This window comes from Solanum pennellii, chromosome 4, assembly GCF_001406875.1.
Source record: "Solanum pennellii chromosome 4, SPENNV200".
NCBI lineage: Eukaryota > Viridiplantae > Streptophyta > Magnoliopsida > Solanales > Solanaceae > Solanum > Solanum pennellii.
Window position 1 is genome coordinate 862,581 of NC_028640.1, and position 9,524 is coordinate 872,104.

Sequence of the window (9,524 nt, forward strand, 5' to 3'; positions counted from 1 at the left end):
CGTTTGACCTTCCAAATGGGTCGGACAAGCCGTGATGGCCAACCGTATGCATAGACAAGGTTAATAATTACAGATGGAAAGGAAATATTTCTTAAAGAAATGATTGAATCGGTCGACCTTGAAAAAAATCGATTACTTGGAAAGTGATTGGAGGAAATATGTTAGAGTCGTATAATTCCTTTACTATTATCACATCGAGTGAACATCAATGGACGACAGTTACACTTGCGTACGAGAAGAAAAATGAAGATACTCCGGAGCCTCTCACACTCTTGAATATTTTTCTTACTGGACTCAAAGATATTGAAAGTCACCTTCTCAAGTAATAGAAAATCTATATGGTTGAATGGTTATATACATTATGTATGTGTGTGTATGTTCGTATTTGACTAATAATTACTTGACAATAATGGCTAGTTTTTGCTAGCGTATGAACTAAATAATGTCATATATTTGAATAATATACATATTATGTATACTAACTTCTAAATAATAAAATTTAACTCATAATTTCATAGTATATTCAGTCTTATATGTCTGAAGTTGTATTATTCACATTTTAATATCTCGTTTTATTTCAAGAGAATTTGTATAAATGTCACATTCCGTTTCTCATTGAGGTTTTTCAATTAAAGGGACTATTTTGAAAAGAAATTATTTACAAAGTCGTCATTTAAAGTTGAATTTTGGTGAATCTTTAATCAAAATAAAGTTTACACTTTATTTTAATTGGTTTGCGAACAAGAAATTTGGATAAGAAATTATAATAATCGAGAAGATGTATCAAACATTCTCAAATCTCTTGATTCTAGCATAATCACTTTATTAATTTATATATGATTTGAATAAATCTAAGTATACATTACGCTTATGAACCTAGCTAGAAAAACTGCTTATGGATACTTGCTTTTTAATTTTTTTTTAACTTATTTTTAAAATATCTTGTTTTATTAATATTGTGCTGATTAGCAACAATTTTCAATTATGACAAGGAATTATCCTTATTTATATGTGATATTTCATTTAATTAAATGATATCAATTTATTTTTAAAAATTTATCCTTATTTATATATTCTTGTGGAATTTTTCTCCACTGCTGTTTTTTTATGGCCGTTTTGCCTTTTTTTATTAGAAAAAATAAAATTGTAAAGGATTCTTAATTAGACCATCACAAAATATAATGAACGACACCCTTAAAATAAAAATAAACCAAATAAAATCTTCTTTAGGGAACAAAGTTATTTAGTGAACAAATCATCTAGGCACAAATATGTAAGGATTAATATCATTTTATTTGTTAAATTATTCACTTGTATTACATATAGACGATTTTACAAGAGTGGTAATAATTCAACTGTCTTCGTGTTTTGATGTTAACGATTAAATTAATATCAATTATTTTGTAATCCTTTAAATTATGAAATGTGCATATGTAAATCTGACGATAAAATAACGAATAGGCCTTACCATTTTCTTTTCTCAACTTACTAGAAGACCATAATAGGTCTCAAAGGTAAGTTATTTGGTTCAATACAGGTAAAATGTGAAGGACACTCGATTCATGCTCATTATCTATCAATATAACCCCTAAAGTAGTTAAGCATGAAAAATAAAACGATAAAAATTGGTTCGATTTTTAGCATTTTAAGATTCATGAAGGTTAAAGTAGTATATTCAATCTCACAGGTCTGAACTTGTATTGTTCACATTTTAATATCTCATTTGTTTCAAGCGTATTTGTATGAATAATCACACCAAAAATTGGGAAAATTTTCACACTAGAGAAAAATGCTTTAAGAATAATACTTCACCATTCAAAACAAACTCAAATGGACTTTGAAGTCCCTCTCAACCAAAGAACATTTACTTTTACATTTTGAAAACAAGTGTTCTTTCCCATCTTTGTGGTTGATAAGGTATGAAACTAACAATCTTAACACCTTGAGGCACCGGCAACTCATCCTGCATCGGAATTTTCTCATGCCAGACAAACTCGTTCTCGTGTTCATACTTCCGGAGCAACACATTCAAGTCATCAATCACTTGCTTATAAACTAGTCTCCATGACTCTTCTCTTGGTGTATGTTTTTCTGAACTTTGTATCACATGGCAAAGAACTCCAGTAGCGAAGCCTATTTGCCCCTCCGTCTTTAGACTCTCTGCTAGATACTTGTAACTGAGTAACTCATGCAGCATTTTACAGGTCGTAATATAGTCCTGTATAGTTCAGAAATATCACCCAAAGACATATGTCAACCCTTGCAATAGTAAGCATGTTCATAGTTTCCGGAAATTCAAGTCATAATAATAATAGAAAATGTTCTTGAAGCTAAAAGCTTTCAGCGATACTGATGGATCTAAAGCATATCAAAAGCATCGGTATATAAAGAAACAATAAGGGGAGCTAGAAAGGCGAGAGAAATAGATAAACAAGACATACCGTTAAAGATGAAATGTCTTTGTACTGCTTGGTGGCTGAATTCAAGGTATGAATAGCTTCATTAAGAAATTCACAAACACCATAGTGCAGCTTTGCCAAAAGTCCTCCGGTATTCCCTTTTTGCTCTGCCTTCTTCACTGTCACAGCCTAAGTCCAACATCAGGCAAGCAAAAACAGAACGTTATTACAAGCCAAACAGGTGATAATTTGGAGCAGAACTACGCGTTGATGCTCAAATTCTGATTTAGAAAATATAGATAGCATCATTGTTGGAGAGGCTCGAGAAGAAAAACGAAAACAAGATAACAATTAAGACTAACCTGTGCCTCAGCTAAACAAACAAGGGTGGTTGCAGCAGAAACACTAATCAGAGCTTCTGGTGGCCTTTCTGGTGTCCACTCATGCTGCAAACAAGGAAGGACAACCTGAGCTAGATGTTGGTAAATTCCCGCAGCTTTTCTGAGAATGGTGGCAGATTGCACTAGATCTAAAACACGGGAGATAAATTAGATATTTCCATGAAAAGATAGAGATGAGATGAAGGAACGAACATATATATCACACATACCTGTTGACAGAACTTCCAAAGCTTGATCTCGAAGCAATGCACCAAGAACGAAAAGTGTCATACCAAGTTCAAAATTCAAATTATCCATTTGATAAAGTTTTGGACCGCTAAGATGGAAAAAGGAGGATGGAGCGAGAGAGCTGCTCCACCTAATCTTTAGGTCAGAAATCCATCGAGCCATCTTCGGGTCGTCACCAACTAGGTCTACATGGTGTATCAAGTTCCCCAAAAGTGGCAAATATTGTTCTACCTTCTGTATATTCTGCATAGATTGAAACAATCAAAATGAGTAAGTTCCTTACACTGTTTGTTGCTTTTGAAAGGTTAGCAAGCAGTTGATCAGTATAAAAGGCCAGCTAGCTCAATTGTCCAGCTGAATTCGTAACGCAGAATGTTATTATTATCATGTCACTATGTTAGCAAGAAGGTAATATACAAAGAGTCAAACAAAATAACTACCTGTTCACATCGAGACGTCAACCCCCCAGACATTTCTCTAGCAATGGCCTCTGTCACAAAGCTATTCTGATTGATCGACTCGATAGCTCTCCTTCTGGAGCTCAACTCTTTTAATTGCTCCAGGGTGCCAGGATCAGACGCTAATAATGCATTTTCAAATAGAACCTGTCAACATTAGCACGTAAAAAACAATGAAAATCAAATTGTGATATCAATAGAACCATATAGCTATAGTCTGAAAACACACAACTGTTTTTTAAAATTTCCCCCCATTGGAATTCATTATTCAGGTGTAAGGAGTTGAATTGATACAATTCTACTGTCAGACATCTATCTTTTTTTCATTAAGAGTGGCGTCTAGATCAATCAACTTGCGTGCACCTCGACTATTTCACCATATATACACGTACTACTTCCCACCAGCACAGCTACCGTGTAACACTTCACCACCAAGTCTTAGGCAGATGAAAGTAATCAATCACCTACTGTTTTTATCTCTATTCAGAAAGCATATACGGCTAATTTCACAAATTCGGGTGAAAATTGTTTCTTTTCCCTTCTTAAGTACAAAAATCAAAACTCTCCACCAACCTTACCTATCAAAAATAAAAGCACAGAGCAGTCGAGCATATATTTATCAACACACACTAAAATCAGCTGACAAATTATCGCCAGAAATATAATCAAAATTCAACAAATCTGAAACTTTCTATTCCATATCCAGATTCAAATCAACTCCTTAAATAGAATCCGGATCAACAGATTCAACGAAGCAGCCAGTACGGCTTCATTTTTCCTAATTGTGATTACTGATTAGCTAGCATCATCATCATTACGCATTATAATATTCAATTTCCTAACAACAGTGATCAATGAATCAAAACCACAAAATTAGAGCCAATTAGCTAATAAAATCAAATAACAATACCTGAGGAGATTTCTGCTTTGAAAAACCTTGAAAATTTATCATCATTTTTTCTGATTCACTCTCCCCAAAATCCACTCAAAAACAATGAAATACAGTGAAAATTACACAGAAAAAAAATTGAGAAGAAAATTGTGGTCATAGTAGATTATGTTTGTGAAGTTAAGTAGGGCAAGAAATGAATATAATTAGAGAAGAGAGTCCACAAAATTGAAGGGTCATTTTCAATCACTCTTCTACTCTTTTCCTTCTCTACTAAGAATACCGAATTTCATTTTTCGGGTCAAATTTCATCTATTGGGTTCCCGCCGGCCCATTTAGAAAGATGAATTTGGGCTACTAACGGTTATACCTTATTTAAGTCCAATAAATAGAAGAAAAAAAAAAGGAAAAACTACATACTACAATATATATTATGATTGTACTTTCAAAATATTATTATGTATTTTAACACTAGTAAGGAGTTTCCTATCATATAGTAGGGAAGATATGTTTAGATATATGCTACCTGATACACTAAAATAGGGAGGAACGTGAGTGGGACTCATTATATATCCAGATACATACATCTTGTAGCGAGTGTGATTCGCACGTATTCATGTATCTAGTTTGGCATTTATTTGGACACCAATACATAGAACAGTTGTGAGCGAGCAAGATGAGAGGCGCGCGAAGTTTGTTATGTATCACAGATACATGTGAATTCACTTGAATACTATGTAGCTATAACAAACTACACCTAATTTTGGCCACATATATCCCGAGATACGTGTATTTGAATGTATTTGGACGCATGCAAACTGGAGTGTGTATATACATAAGTAATTAGCTCCTAAACTAGTGGGAGTTATGTAAGTTCTCCGTTTAAAACGAAGTTACGTTAAACAACATGAAGCATAGTTGATTACTTGCTGAAACTAACAGTAATTTTTGAAATTCGTTTTTCTGCAGTTAATTGTTCTGCATACATGTATTTGACGGTTTAGATACATGTACGTATATCAAATACTCGCAAGTATGATAAGGTGTAGTTTCTAAATGATTGACATGTATTTGAGATATGCTAACGCGCTTGTCTTGCTTGCATCTCTCCCTCTCTTATCCCTCTCCTTTTTTAGATATGTATTTCATAGTGTATCAATTTCTACGAGTATATTCAGTAGAATATGAAAGCATATATCAAATTTAATTTCATCTAATGTATGTTCATATTCAATATTTGTTATATATAAAATATAATTTTAACCATGTGTATAAGTGTAATTTTCTGTTAAAGGATGTTCTCCGCTCCTAATTTTATCACAACATAACTTTGAATTATTTTAATTTAATTTAGTTTGTTAGGGCACAATAGAACATTTCCCCAAGTTGTGGGACAACATCAGAATTCCTGTTTAAAACAGAACTCTTTATTGCCATTTAGAATATTGTGTGGTTTGGTGTGTTTGGCTCCATTATTTCAAAACGTCACTCAGAAGTATGAAAATTTATGGGTTTTTTCAAACTCTTTAAAAACAAAAAAAAATAAAGCATAACAACTATAATACGCAAAATATGGTAATCACACCCTCTGCCAGTTTCTTTCATGAATTAGATGCAAAATCTCTCCCGTCTAAGTTCAATCAATTCCGATTTCATATGAACATGATCACTTGAGTAGTAGTCTTGTTGGAAATCTTAACGAAGATACGTGTAGAGAATTCTTTATGCCTATTCTTTAACTAAAATCACCATACAAGTAATTCAACTTTGAAGAACAAGATAACAAAAGAGATCAATAACGGCATAATACATAAATATGCTCATTAACTTGGCTTCGAATCACATTTATGCTCTTCAACTTTAGGTATGCACAAGTAGACACTTAAACTTATATAAAGTTGAACAAATAGACACACATGTCCTACATATCATCTTACACGTCATTTTTTGTCCTACGTGGTATCCTAAGTGTATTTTGCCATGTAGGACTCATGTGTTATTTATTTAAAAGTTGGATAGTTAAAGTGTCTGTTTGTTCATTATGAAAGTTGGAGGTCAAAGTTAAAATTTGAAGTCAAGTTTAGGATCCAATATATGTATTATGCATAAAGAATATGCATAAACATGACTCTTAATTTGATATCAGCTGACAATTATGACCTTTAATTTTGGATGTGCACAAGCAGGCACTTAAACTTGTATAAAATTGCTCAAAATAGACACATTCATCCTAGATGACAATTTTGTGTATTATGTCATACTTATTCAATTCAATACAAATTCAAATGTCTACTTGTGCACACGAAGGGCATAATGAATCCAAGTTAAGGGTCATTTTTGTGTGGTTATTGCAAAAATGAATAGATTTTGAGCTGTGTTTTGTGACATCATCGAATATATAGGATACGTTCTTGGAGGTTAAAAATATGGTTGGGTTGACTAAAGAAGCAAATGAAGTGATGGAGCGGCTTCAGATTGTTGGAGGAACAGAGGAGGTAGAATGCATAGCTATTGTGGGTATGACTGGACTTGGAAAAACCACACTGGCAAGAAAATTATGGAGTGATTCTCAGATTACAGATAAATTTTGCAAGAACATTTGGGTTTCTGTCGGACAGTCGAACCAACTAATTTTTGTGATTCTCAAATCATCTACAGGACCTAATCAAGAATTTCGCTGTAATGGTGAGAATGAATTAGCTAAATTAATAGCTCTGTTTGTGACTGAACAACACATGAGGTGTCTCGTTGTGTTGGACAATGTGTGTGGTAGCGGACTTGTGAATTTTTTCAAAAATGTTCTCCCAGAAAACAACAAAGGACATAGGATCTTGATGACCACTCGCCGCAGAGATGTGGCAGCTAGTTGTGCAAGTAAGGAACCTTATCATCTCAAGTTTCTCGATGGAGAAGACAGTTTTCGGTTGCTGGAAAAGATAGTTTTTGACAATGGAATTAGGCATAGGAAGGATGAGTTAGTAGAGGTTGGAAAGAGTATTGCAAGTAAATGTGGAGGATTACCACTCGCAATAGAGGTAATTGCTGGAGCTCTAAAAGTTAATCAGACCGCGTATTATTGGAAAAGGGTAGAGAACAATTTTTGGCAGTTTGTTGTGAGAGAAAATGACACATCAAGCTGCTGGAAAATTGTGGAAGCCAGTTATGGAAGTTTGTCCTCCGAAATGAAGGCGTGCTTCTTGTATTGCCTAGCATTTCCGAAAGGCTATGATATCCCTTTTCAGATGTTGATTAGCTTGTGGATGGCGGAGGGGCTAATAGAGTCAAATCCAATAAATTTCTCTTCCCCTAAGGACAAAGCAGAGGATCATTTGATGGAGTTTGAGAATTTGAACCTTGTGACTGTGTCGAGAGAGATTACTGGTTCGATAAAAAGGATCAAATGTAATGAAATATTCTATGACTTCTACAAGATGGAGGTGACTAAAGAAAGTGTTTTTCAACAACTAGGTCAAACACATGATCTTCCATCAATAAACGATCCAGATATTTCTCGTCGATTGCATATTGAATCATCTCATCTTTCAGATTTTATCTCCCAAAATCCTAGTGCAGAACATGTTAGATCTTTCTTATGTTTCCCCTCGGATGATCGTGTTGCTAATGTTGACATTCAACTCATCCCGAAAGCATTTCCACTTCTCAGGGTTTTGAAAATTGAATCAATCAACATACCCTCCTTGAAGAATCTTGACCAACTATTTCATCTGAGGTACATTTCTATCTCAGGTAATTTCATGGAACTTCCTGCATTCTTTACTAAGTTTTGGAGTTTACAATCTATTATAATTAATACATCCCACCCCACTCTCGACGTAAAAGCAAACATATGGAACATGTCAAAGTTGACGCATTTGAAGACCAACAAACCTTGTAAATTGCCTCTCCCTTCAACCCAAAAGGGAAAACGCTCCTCCTGTCCGCTGCAGACTCTTTCTAAGATTTCACCTCAAACTTGCAACAAAGACGTGCTCGGAGAGGCTTCCAACAGCCTCAAAAAATTGAGTATACAAGGGAACATAGAAGATTCTCTTAAAACTAACAGCGACAGATTCAGCACGTTTGAAGGGTTTCAAACTTTTGAAAAGTTTGAGTGCCTAGAAAATTTGAAACTGATAAGTGATGTCCCTTGCCATAGTAATGCTTTTCAGCTTCCAAAAGTATTATTCAGATTTCTACTCAAGCTTAAGAAGTTAACTTTGTCAAACACAATGTTCGATTGGAAATAGGCGACTAAACTGGGCCAACTGTGATGCCTGGAGGTCCTAAAGTTGGAAAAGGAGGCATTCACAGGGAGTATATGGAAGCCGGAGGAAAATGAATTTCGGAAACTGCACATCTTGTCGATTCATAGTGATGACCTCCATACTTGGGTGGCTTCAAAATCTCACTTCCCCGAGCTTAGGGTACTTGTTCTTGAGTGTCCTCAGCTCGAGAGTGTGCCAGCTGAACTATCTCAGTTTCTGCAACAGTGCTCCGAAAAGCATCAATTCTTTGCTCATTTGTATGAAGCTGATCCCAGGGCCACTCAGTGAAGTTAAAAGGTCAGTTATAAATCTGCATTTTCCATATTACTTGTCTCCTGTTGCGTCCACTCAGTGCATATATGCGCTGAATTATGAGTCCAAATGATGTATTCACAGAGCGCTAGTTTCAAAACTTATCTGAAAACACTACTCTCCTTTTTATTGCAGGGAAGTTTGATCAACTGGGAGCCCGGGATCATCGACATATAGCTAAATAATGCTTCTTTAATATAGTCATGTCACTGTGTCTCATGCATATTTTCTGTCATCTTGTAAGATCATTACAATGAAGAAAGCTTCTTGTCTTTTGTTTATTCAAGTTAGTTAATAATAATAAGTCTCTTTATGATTTGAACTTTGGGTTTGTGTGGTCTACTATCTTCAAAGATATGTTATAAGTCTCAAGAGTTATAACCTAGATATATGATTTTGGGGGTCCTAACCTCGGGTGAGACGAGCCCTGCTCTAATACCATTTGAAATTAGGTCTTAGACTTAACTCTCACCCCAAAAGCTAGCTCAAAAAACAAGTTAGTTAAAAGACATGATTTTTTATGTTTTTAACATATTTATTGATTACAAATTAAATATTACTATATATATATA

At 34.5% G+C, this 9,524-nt stretch overlaps 2 protein-coding genes and 1 pseudogene across 2 annotated transcripts; 2 read left to right on the forward strand and 1 right to left on the reverse strand.

Moving 5' to 3' along the window:
- The window catches only part of LOC107016397, a 10,691-nt pseudogene extending 10,210 nt beyond the window's left edge, over positions 1-481 (forward strand).
- Positions 482-1,762: 1,281 nt separating this feature from the next.
- On the reverse strand, positions 1,763-4,620 carry LOC107015673 (programmed cell death 6-interacting protein). The gene is made up of 6 exons (XM_015216004.2): positions 4,397-4,620; positions 3,469-3,633; positions 3,010-3,271; positions 2,762-2,928; positions 2,442-2,588; positions 1,763-2,218 (listed from the first exon to the last, which is right to left on the reverse strand). Exons 1-6 carry the CDS (start codon positions 4,439-4,441, stop codon positions 1,871-1,873), a joined length of 1,134 nt encoding a protein of 377 aa, XP_015071490.1. The 5' UTR covers positions 4,442-4,620; the 3' UTR covers positions 1,763-1,870.
- A 2,040-nt stretch (positions 4,621-6,660) lies between these two features.
- On the forward strand, positions 6,661-8,928 carry LOC107016398 (putative late blight resistance protein homolog R1B-14). Its single transcript, XM_015216876.1, is given in 2 exon segments — positions 6,661-6,705; positions 6,778-8,928. Coding segments are annotated over 2 exon segments (2,196 nt in total).
- The last annotated feature ends 596 nt before the right edge of the window (positions 8,929-9,524 follow it).

Bases quoted from the DNA above. Each gene is read 5' to 3' on its own strand.
- LOC107015673 (XM_015216004.2), bottom strand. From the start codon at position 4,441: ATGATGATAAATTTTCAAGGTTTTTCAAAGCAGAAATCTCCTCAG. The intron at 3,272-3,468 runs GTAGTTATTTTG...CAATCTATGCAG, and splicing joins TGACGTCTCGATGTGAACAG to AATATACAGAAGGTAGAACA. The intron at 2,929-3,009 runs GTATGTGTGATA...CCCGTGTTTTAG, and splicing joins TTTGGAAGTTCTGTCAACAG to ATCTAGTGCAATCTGCCACC.